The sequence below is a fragment of the Pyxicephalus adspersus genome, chromosome 1, assembly GCF_032062135.1.
Source record: "Pyxicephalus adspersus chromosome 1, UCB_Pads_2.0, whole genome shotgun sequence".
Taxonomy (NCBI): Eukaryota; Metazoa; Chordata; class Amphibia; order Anura; family Pyxicephalidae; genus Pyxicephalus; species Pyxicephalus adspersus.
Genome location: NC_092858.1, coordinates 43,858,274 through 43,881,731, shown reverse-complemented (window position 1 = coordinate 43,881,731; position 23,458 = coordinate 43,858,274). Strand labels below are relative to the sequence as shown.

General features: G+C 37.2%; 1 protein-coding gene across 1 annotated transcript in view; it reads left to right on the top strand.

The window, feature by feature from the left end:
* Window positions 1–443: 443 nt before the first annotated feature.
* KCNH3 (potassium voltage-gated channel subfamily H member 3) overlaps window positions 444–23,458 on the top strand; it is a 35,285-nt gene continuing 12,270 nt past the window's right edge. The window contains exons 1-8 of the mRNA XM_072409178.1: window positions 444–599; window positions 3,126–3,239; window positions 16,002–16,235; window positions 20,048–20,179; window positions 20,295–20,425; window positions 20,977–21,226; window positions 22,354–22,511; window positions 23,188–23,395. Coding sequence (XP_072265279.1) covers window positions 3,164–3,239; window positions 16,002–16,235; window positions 20,048–20,179; window positions 20,295–20,425; window positions 20,977–21,226; window positions 22,354–22,511; window positions 23,188–23,395 — 1,189 coding nt within the window. The 5' untranslated portion in view covers window positions 444–599; window positions 3,126–3,163. The remainder of the gene's footprint in view (window positions 600–3,125; window positions 3,240–16,001; window positions 16,236–20,047; window positions 20,180–20,294; window positions 20,426–20,976; window positions 21,227–22,353; window positions 22,512–23,187; window positions 23,396–23,458) is intronic.

The following is a 23,458-nucleotide window of genomic DNA, read 5'->3' as shown; positions in this document are numbered from 1 at the left end:
AATCTTCACTTAAGGCTCATAGGAGTGTTCACGTCTTACTTAGACGCTGTCTTGGGTGAATGCAGATATTCCAACTGGCTAAACATCTAGTTGACCAGCGATGACTCCTCCTAGGACATCCCAAATGGTCCAACAAGTAACACTCAAGATCTACAGAGTCCCATGCTTTGATTGGGTTTATAGCAAACCTAAAATGGCTTTATGTATTGGCTTGGGTGTATTTCTTTTTCTTTTCACTGCTTCTAAAACAAAAAAGTTATTTATTTTTTTAACTGCTAACGATTTCCGCTGTGTAGAGCATGACACTGGAAGATAATTATTCTCTTGTGCTGATCACCTAATTGTCTCTTTAAGAAGAGCGGGTGTGTCAATAGTAACTATGGAAACTTCAAGCTGGGAATAAAAGCAAATCTGTTCCCAAGCATTCTACAGAAGGCGGACAGGAAAGTGGAGAGGAGGGAGATAAGGATTTTGGATGTAGAAGTTCAGGGGGTGGCTGCGACTACCAAAGAAGAATTCGTTCTCATCCCTGTCACAGGTGTCAGCTAGTGATCCTCCCTTCTGTTCTCCATCTGCTGCCAGGGGAAGATGGACATCAGGTGAGAAGATGCAGGTGATGATGAGTGTCACACCTTTCTGCTTCAATAGGTTCACTTTACAGTTCCACATTACACTAATGCTAATAACTTTAGGCTTCTGACATCTACTGCTCAGCATGAAAGGTATTTAGGATGTTTAACACTTCCATCCTTACACAATCTCTGAATAATCTCTGTTAAACAGGAACTGTTAGCTGATTTACCAGAAGCCCTGAATCTTGTGCTATACACAGGAACAGAGGATATTCAATTTTACATACTTGACTATAGGACATGTTATCTCTTAAACATCACTTATAAATTACTTTTAGGAATAATCGCACATATACAGCTGTATGTTCCAGTAACCTCGATGTTCAGTCTTCTTTTACAGTTCTGAATGCTGTAAACTGGTAAAATATTCTTTGATGCAGTGGCTGGCTGCGCTTTGCACTCCTTCAGGCTTTTGGTTTGTACATTTTGTGCACCATCATACTGTGTGTACCCGCACTTTACACATCATTATACTGCAGGTTACTACACTTTGCACACCTTATTGTGAGTTACTACACTTTTCTCACCATCATGTTGTGGGTTGGTACACTTTGTGCACCATAATACTGTGTGTACCCACACTTTACACATCATACTGCAGGTTACTACATTTTGAACAGCATCCTGTTGTAAGTTACTAGACTTTGCCGTCATCAGGCTGAGAGTTTCTACACTTTACACACCCTTATACTGTGCGTTATTGCATTTTGTGTACCATAATACTGTGTGTGACTGTACTGTACGCACCTCATTATAATGTGGGTTTTGGTACTTTGCACATCATTGCGCCGTGGGCTACTATACTTTGTGCACCATTGTATTGTGGGTTACTACTCTTTGCACATCAATTTACTGTGCTTTGCACACCTTCATATTGTGAGTTACTTCACTTTGCATACCAACATGCTGTGGGTTTGTATACTTTGCACATCATTGTGCTGTGGATTTGTATAATTTGCACACCATTATAATGTGGGTTATTACACTTTGCCCACCATCATGCTGTGGGTTTCTACACTTGGCACACCAATATAGTGTGGGTATGGTACTTTGCACCCCATTGTGGCCTGGGTTACTATATGTTGTGCACTATTGGACTGTGGGTTACTACACTTTGCCCACCAATTTACTGCACTTTGCACACCATTATACTGTGAGTCTCTACACTTTTCCCACTATTATACTGTGGGTAACAACACTTTGTTTACCAATATAGTGTGGGTTCTGGTTCTTTGCCCACCATTTTTCTGTGTGTTTCTACACTTTGGACACCATTATACTGTGGGTTATGGTAATGTGCATACCATCGTGTAGTGGGTTACTACAGCTTGCCTACCATCATGCTGTGGGTTTGGACACTTTGCATCATTGTACACTTTGCATCATTGTGCTGTGGGTTTGTACACTTTGCATAATTGTGCTGTGGGTTATGGTACTTTTCACACCATCAGGCTGTGGGTTTCTACATTTTGCACATCTTCTTGCTATGGCTTAGGATGCACACCATTATACTGTAGGTTATGGTACTTTTTTACACCATCATGTTGTGGGTTTATATACTTTAGACCCCATATTACTTTGTATGTCCCCATGCTTTGAGTTGCTTCACTTTGCGCATCATAATTTTTTTTAGCCCATTCCTATTACATATTCATGCTCATCTCTTTTCAATATTGTAAATTGGGGTACTGCTGTATGAAAAAAAAATTTCAGAAAGTACTGCAGCTCAGTTTGTTGTATTTATACTTTTTATTCTTTTTTATTTTATTTTCGCAAAGTTTCTTGGACTATGTTTATTCATATTACCAATTAAAATGCAAAATCATGTACAACCTTTTGCAGAACCGTCCACTTCTATTGAAGAGACGTTATTAAACAACTAAACTATATTCCTCAAGTTGATTCTTGGAAACTTTATAGAGATTCACAAATCAGTCTGATATGATTTGCTATTGATAGAAGATGACTGGAGACATCTAGTACTATTATTAAAATATTTATTTAGCAAAATGAGGGCAATACAAATCCCAGCTGACTGGACTGCTTGTTTGTATTCAATAGCTACTGATACCAATAAATATATTTTTCTTATCCACTTTGTCTGCACAAACCAAATAAAGATCATGGACCAATTACATTTTTACAAATCAGATATTAAGTTTTCTGTGAGTTTCCTGATTTACCTAAATCGGCTCTATTGATAGTGATTTTGCTGTTTTCCGCTGTCCCTATGATATGACGGACAACACGGGCACATGGAGTATTTCATGTTGTTTACATTTGTTAATAACACAGTAATTACTGTCTTCGCATTAGCAGTTTGTGGATGACTTATTAGGCCAAGCTGTGCCTTTAAAATCCGAATATCATATGGCAAAAATGACAGTCCGCCTGCCCCACTGCTGACAGATAAACACTGGATTTCACTATGTAATAGCTTTTGACAAGCAGACTTGCACGTTAATCACAGAACTGTGTGTTTTCTCTGCGCAGCCCGAGCTTGGAGAGTGTCAGCAGTGAAAACTAGAGAAATGCCCGCCATGAGAGGGCTGCTTGCTCCTCAGAATACTTTCTTAGATACCATAGCGACCAGATTCGATGGGACACGTGAGTAGTATACATATTATTGAAGTGTTGTTGCTTATTTAACTATTAGTTTTTAATAAGAGGTGACAGCATCGAGTGGTTAAAGGAGGAGAATTAAATTAACACTCACAAGACCATATGTAAAAAGCAATGATGTACAGAAACTGTGTTTAGTAACTGTTTTACCACTTTTGAGTTAGAGCAATAGGTAATGATTGCTCCTTGGCTGCTTGGGGTTTAGTGATGTGAAAGGTATATACATCTGTGATACTTCTATTGTTCTTCAAGGGCCCAATCACTGCTCAATGACTATGAAGGACCTGTGTACACAGTGGTACTGTGGTTAGAGTGCTGTGTGCTGCATTTTGAGGGTGTTGACGTGCAGTTTGCAGATGGCGTCCTTCTTAATTGTTTAAAATACATGACAATGTCTCTCAACACAAAGTCACACGTGCCTTTTTAGTCCCAATGGATTTTCAATATTAGGCTTTGAGAATAGAAATAATCGAGCCACTATTGCAGTATGCATTCATTGTAGCTGCCATCCTTTTTCTTCTTGGTGAGTCACTAACCGGGTAATGTCATGTATATAATGTGTTTGGAAACTTGATATGGATATGCTTGTTCCAAGCCGGTGTCCCACTACGTCACAAGTATGAATAAGTATGGATATGGCAGTTCTAGGGAAAGCACCTTCAATAATAAATTTGCAATGAATAGCACACCTATTTTTCAATGCAGGGTTTAGGAATTAAAAAAGGCAGCCCTACACCCCTCTTCATTCATTCATTCAGAATCCATAACTACTGTAACATCCTTCTCTCTGGTATTCCACTAACCCGACTCTCTCCTCTACAATGTATTATAAAATTATGAATGCAGCAGCCAGACTCATCCATCCTTCCCATCACTCCACTTCTGCTACATCTCTTTGTAGTTCTCTTCATTGGCTTCCATTTCACCTTAGAATCAAATTCAAGCTCCTGTGCTTTGCCTTCAAATCCCTCCACAGTTTTTGTCCCAAGAACCTTTCTGACCTTATAGAAAAATATTCCCCCAGCTGCTCTCTTCTCTCCTCTAATGACTACCAATGACTTCCTCACTCATAACCTCTTCACACGCACAGCTCCAAGCCTTTTCTAGAGCTGCCTTGACTCTCTGGAATGGTCTTCCTCATCCTATTCGTCTTGCCCCTTCTGCTTATTTAAAAGAGCACCTATCTTTTTTTTAAACTTTCCTACCCATCTTCCTCTGTCTTTTAACCATCACTATTTCCCACCACTCCATATCTCCCCTCCTATTGTGCGATGCTTCCCCACCTCTTAGACTGGAAGCTTTTCGTGGCAGGGTCATCTCTTGTTGTGTCACTGTCTGTATTCGTCTGTCATTTGCAACCCTTAATGTATAGAATTGAGTAATATGTTGGCGCTATATAAATACTGTTTATTAAATATAATAACTCTAACTGCCCCCTATTTCTAGATCATTACAACTCCACCAGATTATAACTAGTAGTCAAATAGTGCCCGGACAAGAATAGCCACAACAGCACAGATTATTTGTCTGGGTAATGCTGGTTGTAGTAAACTATTTTACAGGTTATCTCCTAGATTGTAAGCTCTTCGGGCAGGGTCCTCTCCTTTTCTTGGGTCACTGTCAGTATCTGTCTGTCATTTGAAACCTCTGTTTAATGTACAGCACTGCGTAATATGTTGGTGCTATATAAATCCTGTTTTTTATTATTATTATTATTTTTACTATTATTATTATTATTATTATTAATAATAATAATAATAATAATAATAATAATAATAATAATTGGTTAGTTTATGTGAAGTGTGAAATGATGATTTAGAAGTGTGGGTCCTTATTTGTCAATATTAAACCTCTCCCATTATGACCATACCCACCACTTGGTGTAATAGGTTTGCAGTTCTTTGCTCTTGAAAGTTCTGAAGCCAGAAAAGGTCTGTTAGAATCTTAGCAACACCTTTGTTTAGATTGCAGCATGCCTAAATCATAGCCTGTCTGTATAATGATAATTACTCTCTTTAATTATATTGTGTGTAGAAATAACTCTAAAAATATGCATTGCCATTAGCCTGAGCTGATGATTTCTTACACTCTAATATATTATTGAACTGAGAACTCTGAGATTTCATTATGGTTCAAAAGGCAACAGAATTGATATAGCAAAAAGAAAAAACTCAATTTATAGTTATTTTTCTGTTCTCTGTAATTATAACATACAATTTATAAGTAAGTGGGAATAACCGCCATCTGACCTTAGGGTGACCGCATTCCCTACAGCAATGTTAATGGAAACCTGTCATGAGAAAATATGAAGGCACTCAAAGCTTTATCCTATTTGGTAGATAAAGAATTTTGTGGCTTGCATACTAGTTTCAAGTCCATGACTCAAATATCAAATAAATATCGACGCCAACAGGTCACAATACTAGCCAGGCAAAAAGCATTTTGAAGACCTTCAAGAAAGTCAGCAATGGAAGCCCTCATATATCTGCAAATTCTAAGCCATGCAAATGTGGCCTAAGTTTTCATTTTTGGGGGCACGTGGTTGGAATAAAGGTAAAGCTCCCACCAGTACAAGTTGGGGCTTAGGGCCTGATTTATTAAAGCTCTCCAAGGCTGGAGATAATACACTTTCATCAGTGAAACTGGGTGATCCAGCAAACCTAAAACACATTTGCTATTTGTTAGTAAATGTTTTCAATTCTGGACCGGATCCATTCCAGGTTTGCTGAATCACCCAGCTTCACTGTATTTCTCCAACCTTGGAGAGCTTTATTAAATAAGAGCCTTAATCTCAATCTCAGGCAGAACACTATCTGCATGGAGTTTGCAGGTTCTCCCCATGTTTGCATGGGTTTCCTCCCTGATTGCATAAAACATGAAGTTAGGTTAATTGGCTTCCCCCCATAAATTGACCTTAGATGTCATAATGACATATGACTATAGTAGGGACATTAGATTGTGAGCTCCTTTGAGGGACAGCTAGTGACATGACTATGGACTTTGTAAAGTGCTGCATAATATGTTGGCGTCATATAAATACTGTGCTATAATAATATTAATAAATTGGGAAAAATGTATTAACAGCATTAGCCTAACATCTAAAGAGCATTTCCAGGGACAAATTAAAAAAAACTTTGGCCTTTAGATACACTTTTGTTGCAGTCAGTTATCATTTAGTTCCCCATTTTCAGTTGCCATTTTACAGAGTCACTGAACATAATATACAAGGAAGTGTGAAAAGAAGTTTTGCCTTTTTATGACAATTTTATCTGAACCATTGGGTTTTGATTAACTTTATAATGTTTAGACTTATCTTAAATTTTAAGAGTATATTAAGAAAGCATTAGATTTTTACATTCACTATACATTCCCTACAGGTGAGTCCTCCTTGAAAATGTGTTTTAATATACAGTGATTTATGTGAAATTTGCCCCTGATATGTAAATTCGCCTTTTATTGCAGTGTTTTCTCCCTAGCTCTGTAAATTCTGTGTAAGACCTGTTAAATATTAGCATGCCATTAAATGCCAGTCATGTGGTACATACAGCACCCCCTTAATTATATGCCTTGTGTCCCATTTTTCATAGAATTGGCGGAGAGACAATAGAGCTGGTTAACTAGTTAAGCATTTGTTGGGATTCCATTGAAGCTTAATCAGAGGATCTGTGGCAGCTCATGCAGTGCAGGGTTAGTTTGGAGCCTGCATGTGTTTCTGTCCTCCCCCTGTGTAACTAGAGGTGAAGGGAAGGGCTGTGAGCCAGCACTAACAATTCTCTGGGAGATCTCTCTCACTCCCTCAGGAGAACATCAATACATGTTATTTAGATAAGCAATTGCATTGGTAACAAGTCAACAACAAGGAATGATTTAGAGATGGAGGGTTACTTAAGTGTGCATTATGTACAGTGTGTGTGTATATTGTATATGTATAGATCATGAATATAATAATATTAAAACAAAAAAACAACTTCTAAAATTCCATGTTTTAAATGAACTCCACATTTTGTGCTAAATAAAGATAAAAAGATGTAAAGTCTGAATTTTACAAAGATTAAAAAACTCAATTTTGATGTAGTTATACAAGTAACCATGCATTCAATAGAAATAATTACATTTTTAATGCAAGTTATGTAAGTATATAAATCTGCCTTGATATTAACCCCTTGCGATCAGCTCTGTTTTTTATGTTCTTTTAAATACAAGTCTCAGTATGATTGGGTGCTGTGTGAGTATACAGACTGTGTGAGATATTGATGTCATGGCACACAAGTATATCTGCTGGACTGCTTAGCATTGGCCTGGCCCTTAGGTCATTGGGTATGAGAGCAGAAATAGAAATTATTTATAGAATAAAATAAGTAATGTAGCAAGGAATATCAGATGCTGATTTTGTACTGTAAACCTTACAAATACGCTTCTTTTGCACTCTATTACCATACACACAACTGTATGTATGTCTTCAGCACCATGGACAGATTCTTCCTTACATGGCTTTTCCTATACATTGCTGATTTGAGGGATTAATCATTTTATTGCAACAAAAGCTTGTGAATGTTAAATGCTATAGAGACCATTGAATAGGAATGAGTGGATCAATTTGAATGAGCCAGAACTCATGGTGATTACAAATAGTTCACATTTCAACAAGAATTTCTTTTAATGGATTATCCGAGAACCACCTGCAGGTCTGCAATTCATGTAGTTTTCTTGTAAAAATCCTGTGCATCTGTGGCCATTCATTAATCTGTAGTATATTTTCTAACCAGGTATACAGCAGCCTATTTGCTGCAGCAACCAATTGGCAGAAGAGAATTATATGAACATGCGTGTCATTAAAAACCTAATCATTTATTGAGTTATGAATGCGTAGTGTGTGATAGGCAGTTGTCACATTGCATGTATACTCAATCAGCATGTAGTTAGAAAAAAACTTTTTTTCATTGATAGTGTTATAAATTTATCCCTGCCCAAGATAAGAATCTCTTTGCCAAATAAGTGTGTTAAAGGCTTCGATATTTGGAGGATACACATACAGCACAGCATATAGACTGAACAAAGCAAATGGTTGCAGCAATCATAATCAATCTTGTATTATACAACATAATTAAATACAGAACAGTTGCAGACCAAATGCAGTCAGGTTTATATATAGTATACAGAGTACAGGGATCACTTTTATGTAATGGACAAAATAAATGTAATAGACACATTGTTCAGGTGTCAGGATAATATAATGTACAACATACCACATAGCGTGCAGAGTTCTGGAAAAAGAATATAATGTAAATTTGATTGGTGGATACACCATAGCCCTTCATTGCTTCTCAGAGTGTTGCTACACATTAGTGATCTACATGGTGCCCTTTTTTATAGTCAGTGTTGTTCCTTTATTGGTGTTCATTGTAGTGTCTATTTCTATTAGTGGCCATTGTATTGCACCCCATTGCATGGTTTCCTTCCATTGGTGGTCTATGTATTGCCTTACAATGGGCTATCATTGTAGTTTTCCTTTTAGAGGTGGTCAGTATAGTGACCCCATATTGGTGGTAAGTACATTACCCCCTTAATGGGTTGTCAGTGTAGTTCCTTTTTAGGCCCTCATTATTCATGTAGTTTTCAAAGAGGCATTTTAAAACAAAAGAAAACAAGAGTTGCAGTAGCAATATTAATAACCACCAGAATAATAATTTTAGTACTCCTACACACAATTACTCTATAACTCTAGCACAACACTGCTCAGATTATTTTGCATAAACAAAATGATCTCTTTCATTCATCAGTTTAAAAATACAAAGTCCATATCTGCAGCTACATGCAAGAGGGTCACTGGAATAGACATAAAACATATTTAGGGAACAAAGCTGTATCAATAGGTGCAGAGTATTTCCTGGCCTCTATAGTGATCCTTTAGCAGGTGGCATCCTTGCAGTTGTGACCCTAATAGAGGGATCTTAATAGTTGGTCAAGCAATGAGAACAAGCTTTTTTGACACTTTAAATCCCAATGCTTATTAAACTTTTGCATTAAAATGTTGATGTGTTGCCTCCAATGACCAATCACATTTCAGCATAGGTTATGTCATTTATTGGGTATTTAGAACACCAAAGGTTTTCCTTTGCCCATTCTATTTGAATAGTAGCCATTCATTTTGCATGGACAGTATTCACAATTTGCTGACTGCTAATATAAACCAATGCTCTAGTTCCCCAGACATTTCCAACTTTTAACTGATTGTAAAATAAAAAAAATTCAGCTTGCATTGCATTTATTATTTGTTAAAATGATGAGAATGTGATGGTCTTTATATAGTTTGAAGGAAAGAAACAGCATATGCAGAAAAGTGAGAGGGTTAAAAGAAAAAAACTACAGCAAATTGGCTCCCCACATAAAATCAATACATTTTTCTGGAGTCTTCTCCCTCTTGCAAGGCAGGGAAGTGTCAGCAGTGATTTAGTGGCACATTAACCAAGTAGTTGATATAAAATCTTCAGCACAAACAATGTATAGAGGTTATTTATCAAGCTGTAAAACACTAAGGAGCAGTAACAGCCAAAGTAAGTAACTGAGCAATAATATGATATATGGAGGTCTGGTCTAACTCTGCTTTTTGTACAAATAATGGTACCATTGGAAGCACAGATATTGCTGATATTTTAGTCCTTGGCATCCAATGTAATTTGTTAGTTGGCTGGTGTATTTTGAACTGCTTTTGAACATGCCATTAGTTACTAGTTTCAGAACATGCATTTATTCATTATGTTTTATATCCATATATTTGAGACTTTCATGGCTCTTAAACTAACAATAAAAATATATCAAAATGGCTTTTCACCTGCATACAATTTTGTTTTATTGATTTTTCACAAGCCTCATGGAACTTATGTATTATAAAGGCTTAGTAAGTCTCTGACAAAGAGGTTGAATGCATAGCATACTTTAAGCCTCTTTTTCTACACCGCCCACCTATAACTGGCTAATCCCGAGGTTTATATGGCATACCAGAGAAATGGGATGAGTATGTATAGATTTTATGATGGGGGTTCCTAAATTAAAAAAATGGGGTTAATCCTATATGAATGGGTTGTTGAACCAAAATGAAGGGAAAATTAGAAGATTTTACAATCTACAATTTGCACCCAAAACCTACCCACTAAGTTGAACTGCATATAAAATATCCTAATAGATAATTAAGAATTTTAGGCCTAAATTGTATATGGGGTATGCTTTTAGGCATGTTAGGGTCTATTTATACATTTTTCACCCAAGATCTGTCCAACCTTACCCAAAGTTAACAATTTTTTCATATTGGGTTTAAATTGTTTTACATTTTCTAATTTGTCATTTTTCCTTTTTTTTAATTGAATCCATTATAACATTGTGTATATTTTGGGTACAAGTTGGGTAAAAACATTTATACATAGAAAACATTTATACATACAATAAAAAAAGAAGGCCTTTATTTCATTTTCAAGTAATTCAGTAGGTTTAATTAGACTGTGGAAACAAATTCTTCCACACACAAACAAATGTTTGTTCCTACAGATGGTACTTATAGCTGGGTCCTTAAGTTTGTTTTGTTTTATAAAATAGCAGCTTCTGGTGAAAAGTGTTTTGCCAGCTCAGCCTATGGCCCAGGAAATCTGGAATACATTCTAGAAGGGATACGTCAGCATTGCTTGCCACCAATTCTGTGGCATCCTTTACATGTGCCGGGGATGAATAAACATCTTCATCCTAGTACAGCCAGTCAAGATGGCCAAAGATCTTCTCTGGGAGGAAGAAAATGGCGGCCCCCTGTCCCCAGGTAGGTGAGTCATGTGGGTTTAGTTCCACTTCAAACAGATCGGATTCACATTTATCTGTAAAAAATATTTGCGTTTCCCAGTTATGGATAAGAAGGCTGTGTTTTTGTATGATTTTAAAGGAGTCTGCTGAAGCATAGGAGGGCTCACCTAATAAGCATATGTAGTTTGTATGAGCAGTGAAACTGAAGTGTGAAAGGGATTTATTTAAGCACAGGGGAGGACAGAGAAGGAAATGACGAAATGAGGAAAACACCACAACTAAAAGTGAGGTGTGGAAAAATGATGATAGATGGCCTTTTTTTATTGTTGAACGAATGAAATGAAGAATGATTGTGACTCTGGAGCACAAAAGTGGTGCAATACAGCAACTAGAAAAAAGTTAATATGAAAAACAATCCAATTTGGTTGAACAACACTTGGCCAGCAATATTGGTGAGTCTATTATTCAGTAAAATATTAGTTCTGAATGGTTCTTATATAATACTGTTCAGGACAATTCTAACATTACATGGATCACTTCATAATACATGCAGCTAGAGATGTCGGTGAGGGCCTGATTCAAAGCTCTTGTACTGCTTGTTAAACTGTTGTGTTTATGTCTATAACCTGCAAATCATTGACAAGGTGTGTCTAATACACAAATGTATGTAGTGTGTGATACATGCTAATGGTCTTCTTTCTACATCTTACATCATTAATGTAAGTAACTTCGATTAAACATTGCAACATAGGCGTATAGGTCTATAATCTAAGCTAAGCAAAGCTTTCCAACTTATTCTTTTACAATTTCCCACAATCTCAAAACATTTTATGAATATATTCATTCCTATTAGTCCATACATTTAATTTCGGTAAAACTCTGTCTCCAAGGGATATGGTAGCACCCCGCAGCCTTTCCTCTTGTGCAGTACCATTGCCATGGCAACCAACACACTGATCAGTCAATATCCTGGTTTTCCTACAACACCCAACCTCCTCCTCTTCCCCCAACGCTGATTTATATAATCTCATTGTAATCTGTATACATTTATTGAATTCTATAGGAGTCCAAACATATTTAACTAGAATATAAAATTAGCAGAGTGTACAGACTGGTAGGTGTTCAATGTTGGTAATTTTAAGACATGTCAATATTTTTCCCACTTGTATAGTATATTGGGCATAGTCTTTGCTGCTTACCCTGCTATAGTCGTGATTTTGGAAACAGCAGGCCAGCTGGCAGTATCTCCAACAAATCAAATTGTGTTTCAAAATGCCACAATAGTCAGCTTGGCTGGGGCTTGAAGGCTCAGAGTTTAAAGCACCAACCTCTGCTTTCACCCGTGCAACTCACAAGGCGTGACAGACTTTGGGAAAAAGTGCCCGGGTTGCAGCCCAGCTGATTGTAGTTGAATCATACTGGGGTACAGGAACGTGATACAGAAGTGTAATCAGACAGGCCACAATTAGTGCAGGAGGCAATCAGGATCAGTGAAGGTCTGGTCGAGATCAGGACAAGAGCAACAATGTGCCAAATCAAGAGTTTAAGGCGTAGTCAATGAAAGTTTGAATAGGCTGAGGATAGTTTTCTGGTCCTGAGGGAATCGATGACAAATATACTTGCAGGCTTATTTAATAAATGGTGAATGTGACAACAAGAACTGGGTAGACAGACAAGGTGCCCATTTGGATCCCATTAACAGGGTCCATTACCATGTGCTGTTCTATGTAGCAGTATAAACTAGAGCAAGCTCAGCTACACAGAAGTGATCTCAAGTCAGCAAAGTTAGCATTCAGAAACCAAATACCACAGACGGGCCTGCGCTCTGGAGAATGAAGAATGTAGCACACATGGTGGAGTTCAAAGATGGAAACACATCAGCTGCAAAAAGCTAATCTTTAGGGTGAAGGTAACTTTTCACCAAATATTCCCTCTCCCCAAACACAATCCAAAAATCATTATATTTTACATTCAGCAGAAATATAAACATTTATTACCTGTGATGTCATAACTTTCAAATGATTTCTGAAGTCCCAGAGCCAAGGAAGAACCAGTTAGGAGGAACAGACAGATCTGTGGAGGTGACAGAGAATTTCTCTTATGTTATTGTTCAATGCTTGTGGTATTTAAGGGAAGCCCAAATTCTAATTCCAAATAACTTTATGGACCTTTAGGTAGGGACCATTGCACATTCATTTACTCTTCTTCCAAGCTCAGATATAGCAGGTGGTTTGTAAATGTTCTGAATTTGTTGCCATTAAATTTTTCAGGATAGTGCCTTGTTCTAACCTTTGTTCACACTTAATAATGTCTCATCATATATGACCTAAATTTATTTTATGCTGTCTTCTACAACAATGATTGTTTCATTTTGGCTTTATTGTTACTGTTTTTCTATTGTTTTTTTATGTTTTTCTATTAAAAAGAAATATGTTTACATTGATTTTATTACCTTTTCCTAGCTTGTACCTCCTGAGTTTTTGTTTCCCTATTGGAAAAGAGCTATGATTATTCCATCCCAAGACCATTCTGGAGGCCACACATGGCAATGTGTAGCAATGATATTATTAGTTGTCCACCTATTCCCGTCATTGAATTTCAACTTGTGACCACATATTTTCTTTGATGGTCCAGTTTACCCAATAGTTTAAGCTTGATCCTTTAACAATTCACAAACTGACAATTACATGCAGATGAAGGGCCTAATTTATTAAAGCTGTCCAAGACTGGAGAGAATACACTTTCATCAGTGAACCTGGGCGTTCCAGCAAACCTTCAATAAATCTGGTCCAGGATTGAAAACATTTGCTAACAAATAGCAAATGACTTTTAAGAAATCCATTCCAGGTTTGCTGGATACCCCAGGTTTATTGATGAAAGTGCATCTTCTCCAGTCTTGCAGACTTTAATAAATCAGGCCCAATGTGTGGAGCTCAGCCACTGCAAATGTGCAGTTCAGTGAACTCAAAGCATCATTTATTATGAACCTCCCATTTACATTTCAGCAGGTCACTCCACTGCAACCCCATCCAATCACAATGATATCTGTGGGTTTTAGAAGTAAAACCCCAGCATGCTGAGTCAATTTCTGCAAACTATACACAACTTGGCACAACTTCTCTTACCAGTTTAGCACTTCTCACCAGAAGTGCTTACATATTTTTTTGCATGTCTTCCTTCCATCATAGATCCAAAACAAGGGGTTTATCCCTTATTTTGGATTGGAGTGTTGCACGCACATCATTCCCTTCTCCATCATGCTAAAAGTACCTCCAGAACCACTGGATTATAGTAGAAATATGCTCTAATATTTTAAACACATGACAAGGGTAGCTCGGACTTTCTAGCCCATCCTCAACTACCACCGTCGGAACCTCCACCTCCCCCGACCCCTGCTTACCAACCACTCCCCCACCATTAAATACCCAGACACCAATCTTGGATTTAAATTGGCTGGCAAGCAGCTGTTTATTTAAACACCATTAAATAAACAAACCATTCAAGTAATTAACAAATATCCAATAATAAATAAATGATAAATAAATACATTTATACTTTTGATATGCAAGCATACATTAACAGTCCATTATTTTAACATAACACTCTATTATTATTAGTATTACTTAACCGGGATTATATAATGCAAACATATTACATTGAATATACCCTTTTTAACCAACAACCTAATTCCTCCCTTTTAATAATACATAGCTATACCAACAATATCCATAATGTTATCAAAAAATCCATACTCCCGGTTTTACACCCAAACAACCAGGCTGCAGGTCTCAGAAGGAGAAATCTGACATCTCCACCTTGACCCATAGCCGCCCAGCACCACCTCAGGAGCCATAATCATCTGTTCACCATAAAGGGGGAGACCCCACCAAAGAGGATCCCCCCTGCCAAATTCCTCCACTTTACCAATGCACTGGATCCCTGCCTTCCAAGACCCCAACAGCTAAAATAAACCACACTCACAAATTATAACTATAAAAAGGGGTGGGTGGGCTGGAAACTTTTTCTTCCAAAAGAGGGCCTCCCCTGCTTTCGTCTATCCCCTTTTAACTCATCCTATTCCTAATCCCCTCCTACCCCACGCTCCATACTAGCACAGCCTCCACTAGCCATACTACATTTTAATAACCCTTAATACCCCTGGGCTAGGCCTAGCACCCCTGTCATGAAGGCCCTGTGTCTAATTTCTTACGGCTATGGGACTCTCTATACAACTGTTTCAGTCTAGTTTGCTCCATTACAAACTTCATGTAATGTTATGTTACAATTCATACATGTCACAGGTTATTGTTCTAATATGAAAGGATATACAACTTAAAACTGAAATGGATACACATGTTCATATGATTGAATGGATAAAGCCAGGGCAGTACTCTGATGGTTGTTCTGCTATCTGTCTACTGGATGTCCACCTAATTCTGATTTCCCACAAATACCTATACAACTGCACAACTAATAAAATACAGCCATGATTACTGTCCATGATTACTGTCCTGAATCATGATGGCTGTCCTGTTGAGTTATATGCCTTGTTTTTTCAGTGCCTCTGTTGGGAACATTGATGATTAATTTTTCTACTATGCCTGTAGCTACAGAGGTTGTTGGGGGCTTATTCAAAAGTGTTTTTTAATTCTTATTCAGAATATGTAAATACTTTAATGTACATAGTGTAAGCACATGATCTTTCACAAGATGAAGTGCAGAAATCAAAAATAATGTGCAATTTGAAGTAACCAAAACTCCAGAATATTCATGTTTCAGGCGGAGAAGCATTAAAGGATTTTCGTTTGGCCTTTTTGGTTGTTGCAGAACTTTTATGCATTGTTGTTTTTTTACTTGAATGCCCAATATATATATATATATATATATATTATATATATATTTATGTTATATACTTATCTTTGCCTGTGTTTTTCTCTGTATTTTTGTGCTTCCCCTCTCTAGACAGCAACTTTGTCCTTGGCAATGCTCAGCTGCCTCATTCATACCCTGTGGTGTATTGCTCAGATGGCTTCTGTGAACTCACTGGCTTTGCTCGTGCAGAGGTTATGCAGAGGTCATGCGCTTGTACCTTTTTATATGGTGCAGACACCGGGGAGCAAATTCAACAGTGTATTCAGAAAGCCTTGAATGATAAACAAGAGCTGAAGGCTGAGCTGCTGCTATACAAGAAAAATGGTACGTAAAGGGATTTATTTCTGTCAAGTGCTTCTTGTTTAGAGTTCATAAAAGGAAATAAATTGTTATTCATGTTATTAGGAATTTCCTTCATAGCATTTGTCTAAAGAACAAGGCCAAAAGAATATTGTTGTATTTATTAGATGTAGCCTTTCAGATCTTATGGTTAAAGCAGCCCTAAATCAAAAAAAATCAAAAAACAAAAAAACCTACTAAATTCCTTTAACTTTCCCTTCTATATACAAAGGTGGTTGGGACACCAACAGTGAGTTGGCATTGACTGTACTGAGTACTAAATGTACCAGCAAATTTGGATGGTCTTTAAGTGTTAAGTAAATACCAAGTTAAATCCAAATTCTAGCTAACACTTAACACACCACAACTGTTTTCATTTTGGAATAAAGGCTTTAACGAAATAAGTAAGAATTGACTATTGTAAGCACATCTGTCTGTGTTGCCCGATTGCTAACTTTGCTGGACAGCTTGTTCTGTTAAAAGAAAAGAAAATAATCTTACTGACAAGGTCAACAGATAATGATAATATATTACACAGGGTACACAGAAAAATAAAAAATATGCATTCACTGGTCATTTTATATGGTACACCTTACTAGTACCAAGTTAAACCCTCTTTTACCTTTAGAACTTCTGTAATTCTCTGTGGCATATAGTTTTGCTTGGAGTAATAGTAGTCAGACATCACTAACCTGATCAATTACTGTTTTTGGTGGAAATTGTATTTCTATATGGCAAATAATTTACTAGTAGGTATAGTATAGTAATAAAAAACCAACAGACCCAACATTCATGACTTGCATGCTGCTGATTCTGTGTAATTGAATCATTAAGGCTGGGTCTACATGGACTGTTTCCCCAGCGTTCAACTTAGGTTTTTAAAAGCCTATGTTTGAAATTCCCATGCATGCCAATGGGCTACACCAGGGCATTATCTTGAGGCAGGTTTTTGAGCATTATAGGTAACGCTCCTTGCAAAGTTTTAGCAATTAAAACCCAAGGTTGACGCGGGTAAACATGTCCATTGATTTCAATGCATTTTCCTGTATTTATAAGTGCTTGAAAACAATAACGGTAAAACATGGCATAGATGTTTTCCAGCGGTTTAAAGGCAAGCTTTAAAACACCTGAATTTCAAACATGGGCTTTTAAAGTCTCAGGTTAAACACTGGGGAAACAGTCTATGTAGACCCAGCCTAATTAAAATGATCTGTTCAAAATAATACCAGTTCAGAGTCCAATTAATGAGGACATTCATTCTGTAATAGGAGAAGTGTCAAGTACGAAATTTGAGGAAAAGGAAGGAAGGCAGTAAATGTTGTACATGCTGGTTTTAGTGAATTTCTGAATAGAGAGCAATGAAGAAAGAGGTTTGAGGCTCACAGATTAGTGTGAAAAAATAATCATGTATTTTTACACACTGGAACCATACATAATGACAATAAACAGACATAAGTATTTGACCTAGGTCCTGTTAACATTTCACAGGACTTAGATGTTTCCTACTATACATAGGTGCTTCTAATATTAGGTAAACTCAAAATGACCGTATAATGTTGTATAAACTCCGACACGTTTCGCCACGGTTATGCTTCCTCAGGGATATGGTAATAAACAAGCTTTACAGTAAGTGGTGAGAATCAAGTACAAGAATGATATATGTGATGATAAGAACAAATGAGTGAAAGTTTGATGAGGTCCCTGCTGTATTTATTACAAGAGTGAACCATGCTTCAATCAAGGTTTGAAAGTTTGCTGGTATTTATACAGAAGAAAAATGACATCCCTCCCATCCATCAATCTTACTTAATTGAAAAAGGGACAGGACTTTGCCTTCCGGTTTCTTTAAATTGAATACAGTGGTAAAATGACAGGAAAAACGTCCAGCAAAGCGCTTGTTACTAGAACAGCCGAGAGGCAATTAGAGAGGCAATTTAGTGAATTTCTCTCTGAAAATCATCATTTTTCCAGACATAATCATTCCAGACATTCTTCAGAAGAACAGCATACTTTAATTAAAAAGTTGATTAGAGTAGGGAAAACATATATAGAAGTGCAGAAAACAATAGGCTGCTCAGCTAAAATTAACTAAATTGCTTTAAAATGGCAACCAAAACCTGAAAGTTATGGAAGAAAACAGAAAACTACCGTATGCATGGATCGAATAGCCAAAATGACAAACACACTGGGCCTGATTTAAGCTTCCCAAGGCTGGAGAAGACAGACTTTCATCAGCTAACCTGGAATAGATCTGGTCCAGGATTGAAAACATTTACTAACAAATAGTAATTGGATTGATGGATTGAATTGACGTTATGTCAAATACCTGGACCTTAATCCAGAAAAATTGTAGAGTGAAATCAAAAATGCTGTTTCTGAGGCAAAACCAAGAAATGCAGGAAAATTGTGGAATGTAGTTCAATCGTCCTGGGCTGGTTCTGGTTCTCAGGAGCCAGAAGTTGGTCAGTTCCATGTAACACAGATAAGCAGCAGTTCTCAGAAACAGTGGTTATACAACTAAATATGAGTTCAGTGATTGAAAAGAAAGCACATTCCTAAAACATTTCTCTGTTTATACAATAAATGTTTACATTTTTAAAGATTTTTTTTTTGAACAGACTAAAATTCACTTTTCTTCACTTTCTGTAAAGGAATAACACAAATTACATTTTTCTTTTTTCATTTCTTTTTTCATAGAATGTGCAGTGTTCCTAGTGCATTTGTGTGTATGGAAATAAAAACTAATAAAAGGATTTTGAAGTTATTTTACTTTTTTTAAACTCATTATTATTTTTCTGAATAAAACTGTATATTCAATAGAGTGCTGTAAACATTCCTCAAGCATTTTGGTTCCTTATAGCCTTGTACTGTTGGCTGCACATTTCTGGAAATCTCTTCCATTCCACCATATTGTGCTTTTTTTGAGATCTGGTGACTATGGAGGCCATTATTATTATTTGAATACAGTGAACTCACTTTGGTGTTCGAAAAACAGATTGATATGATTTGAGCATTGTGACATGGTGAGTGAATCACCAGCCTGAACTGTTCATGTAATGCAGAATGGGTCTATGGTTCTGAGCCCACTATCCAAATATTTCACTAGAAATCAAGGTTCATCAGACCAGGCAATGTCTTGAGTTTCTGAATTATTCTGACTATCATCCATCTGGAACCATTAACCATGCTACATTCAAAGTCACCTAAATCATTTTTTTCGACATTCTGCAGCTTGATTTTAACTTGATTTTAATAGGTTGTCCTGACAATGTCTACATGCCAAATGCATCAAGTTGCTGCATTGTAATTAGATGATTTGATATTTGTGTTAACACGCAGTTAAACAGGAATCAAAGTGGCCAGTGGGTGTATGTTATTTTTGTTATGCAATGTCCCACTTTTGTATCAGCTTAAAATCAGGACCCCTCTACAAGTTCTACCCCGCCACCACCTGGGAGCCACCTTGATTTATTAAAGCTCTCCTAGGCTGGAGAGGATACACTTTCATCAGTGAAGCTGGGTGATCCAGCAAACCTGAAATGAATCTAGTCCAGATTAAAAACATTTGCTAACAAATAGCAAATGAAATGATTTCACTAATGAAAGTGTATCTTCTCCAGCCCTGGAGAGCTTTAATAAATCAGGCCGTGTCTCCTGCTGACCACTACCTTCATTGTACTGTGGAGGTATTTTCCTTCCCACCTACCTTTATTTGGCTGCAAAAGAAGTACCTCCTGGCATAAAATGCCTCAGTGGAATGGCCTTTACAATCATTTGTTTTGTTTCTTACTGTTTAGGCTCACAGTTCTGGTGCTTGCTGGATATTGTACCCATCAAAAACGAGAAAGGGGAAGTGGTTCTGTTTCTGGTTTCATTTAAGGACATCACAGATGCCAAGACCAGGAAGACAGAGAGCTGGAAAGAACCCGGTACAAGAAGCATGTTTCCATATGCTGCGCATTCTGTGTTGTGGATTCTTGGATGCTGTTGGCAGTGGGAGTATTACATTGTGTACTGATTGAATGTAATTTCTTATTTTGGCAGGAAGGGAAGAGCAACACACTCGTTTAACAGGGAAAGGTTTTAATGCCAATCGTAGGCGAAGCCGTGCTGTGCTTTACCACCTCTCAGGTCATCTACAGAGACAGAATGGAGCCAAAGCAAAACTTGGTAAGGTAGGTACAAAGTAGGAATACCTATTGGTTGGTATACACAAAAATGCCAGACATATGCAATTAAATGAGGAATATAAACAAGGAATTGATTTGCTTCTAATTTACACAGACATATCAATAATTCACATTGGTTCATAAAGTCAGTGTGAACCCTAAATTAATTTTCCTTTATGTTTATTATTGTGTCTCACTGTATACAGTTTTCTAAAGCAAATATTTTGTAACTATGTTGCAGATTTTTTACCTGGAACTTCTGTAGCAATACTTCTTGTTATAGGCTGAGAATGGCCCCTGACAGTGCTTTGTCAGCTTGCCAAGTTCAGTGCATGAGTTGGCCATTGGACTGCCTATTGGATATTCCTGATATGCAGCCCAACAGCCAACAGAGAGTTCTGTTACCAGCACAGTCCTCAAGTTAGAAACTCTGCTTCATTCTCTATAGTTTAAATAGTTTTCTAGGTTTATATACACTTTTGATTTTATATATTAAACTTTTTTTTTAGTATTTTAGATTTAAAGTTCAAGTTTTAATGAATTTGTTACTTTCACAGAGCGTCTTTGGTGAGAAGCCTCGGGTTCCGGAATATAAAGTTGTGTCTATGCGTAAATCTCCTTTCATTCTTTTGCATTATGGGCCCTTCAAGGCCTGCTGGGACTGTTTGATCCTCCTTGCCACGCTTTATGTAGCAGTGACTGTGCCATACAGTTTCTGCTTCAGTAGTGCTAAAGAAGAAGGTACACAAAGTCCACGCAGCCCACCCAGAGCATGTGATCTCGCTGTGGAAATCCTCTTCATACTAGGTAATTAAAGGTTTGGAGTGAACAAAGTTACAAGTAGTATTTATCAGAGGTTTACCAGGAACAGGACATTTTCTAAACTTTAACGATTCACTACTAAGTCCTATAACCAAGGGTTGAGCTTACTATGAATGGAAGGAAATGTTCTGTGATGCCTATACATGAAGGCCTACCTATAATATGCAAACATTCCATTCAATATTTTTTAACAGCTTTTTTCTGACCGTTTTGCTTATTTATTAGGAAAACCAATACCAAGGAAATATCTGGACTGCTATTTATACCTTATCATCTGAAAAACCCTATACAGATATATATTGTTAGTATGAAGATCGTGAATTCTAACTTTATTTGCTAACATGTTTCCTATGGGTCAGAACTAATAAATTCAGTGGTAGCCAGAACAGTCAGTAATAGTGGCCTCCAATTTTCTTTTAGAACAAGTTCCATTTAAAGCTGCCCAGAATAGTTTCCCCACACTATGGTTGGCCATAGTTCAACTATGGTGGGAAAACAAAATGTTAAATAGCCTAGGCAGATATATTCACTGGGTTATACAGACCTCCTGCTGTTTTTTGATCTGAAAAAAAAAGCTTTTGAAGCTTGCAACCAATATTTTCAAAATGTTACATACTGTTCAGTTTGTTTATTACTATTTTCTTCTTCTTTTTACTTTAGTTTTTTTGGACCATAAGCAGAATAGAAATTTAAGATCAAAACAAGGAAAAGTGCATTGAAACATTGAGCAATAATTTTGCTAATATAAAATATGAATGAGCCTAATAAAGCAACCATTTAAATTTCTAATGTCCACAAAATTTAAAATGGAGAAACTGGTATCTTGGTTTGATTTAGTACAAGTAACTCAGTAATTTTGAGTTTTTAAGGGCAGTTATATTGTGCATTTAAAGCAGTTTTTTCAAACCTTTTTTTAACATTGGGGACCATTAAAATAAATTTCGTGTCTTTAGGGAACCCGTGCTATAATTTCTTTATCCACAGCTTACAGTAGTCACATAGCAGTAGGTGCTGATTTCAAATGGTACTATATATGCCGCAGATATTCTTTAAAATTTTCCGTTGTGTGAAATTAATGTTGGATTCTTGTGTGGTCTTCTATTAATGAACAGACATCGTTCTGAATTTTCGAACAACATTTGTCAGCCAGTCTGGACAAGTGGTATTATCCTCACGTCTCATCTTTATCCATTACATCAGGACCTGGTTCCTGCTGGATCTCCTAGCTGCTCTTCCTGTGGACCTGCTCTATAGCTTCAAAGTCAACATAGTAAGTGACCTTCTCTTACTGTATATTATATTTTTCCTTTGTGTTATATCTTGGGGGAAGTTGTCATGGGCCTGACTCATTTCCTGGGTAAAGGACGTCTGGCACCTATCTCTTCCCCATGCCTGCCCCTTCCATTCTTTGGATTTAATGGACTAGACAACTAGACATATAGATCTAGACATATGGGCACTATCTAGAGTAGTCTTCATGCAAACATTCACTTTTCTACTTGAAGACTCTGGGAAGGAGTACCGAGATACTGAAATAAGATGCTGTGATGTATTAGGAAGCTAAGCAGAGCCTCTCCCACCAGCCATGATCTAATCCTATCAGCCCCTATGTGACGTAGATGATCAAAATCAGACATGTTTTTAATCCAGCCTGAGTTGAAACCATGATTTCCTCCATAGATACACAAGAGGAGGGAGTGTAACACACAGGGTAGTATGTATGAAACTGACAGGTGAAAAAAGGGAGAAAAGCCCGAAAAAGTGAACGAATGTATCCATCCCACATAAGGACTGGTTAGCTGTAGTAGTAGTGCCCCTGTGAATGTTAAAGAACCCTGCAATGTTTCTAGATCTTCTATACTTAATTCTTATACCTTCATTTGCTTGCAATGTGATATTTTTAGTATAAATCTCAGTTGTTTTTCTTTCTTTCCACCTAATAAAAGTATTTTGGAGCTCACCTCTTGAAGACTGTTCGCCTCCTTCGACTCCTACGCCTCCTCCCACGACTGGATCGATATTCCCAGTACAGTGCAGTTGTTCTTAGCCTCCTCATGGTTGTCTTTGCTCTCCTAGCGCACTGGGTGGCCTGCATCTGGTATTTTATTGGTCAGCAGGAAATTGAAAGTAACCAATCAGAAGTGCCGGAGATAGGTGAGCATGCATTACCTGTTATATTTTGCAGTTATTTAAATGTATTTTTCATGCAGTAAATTG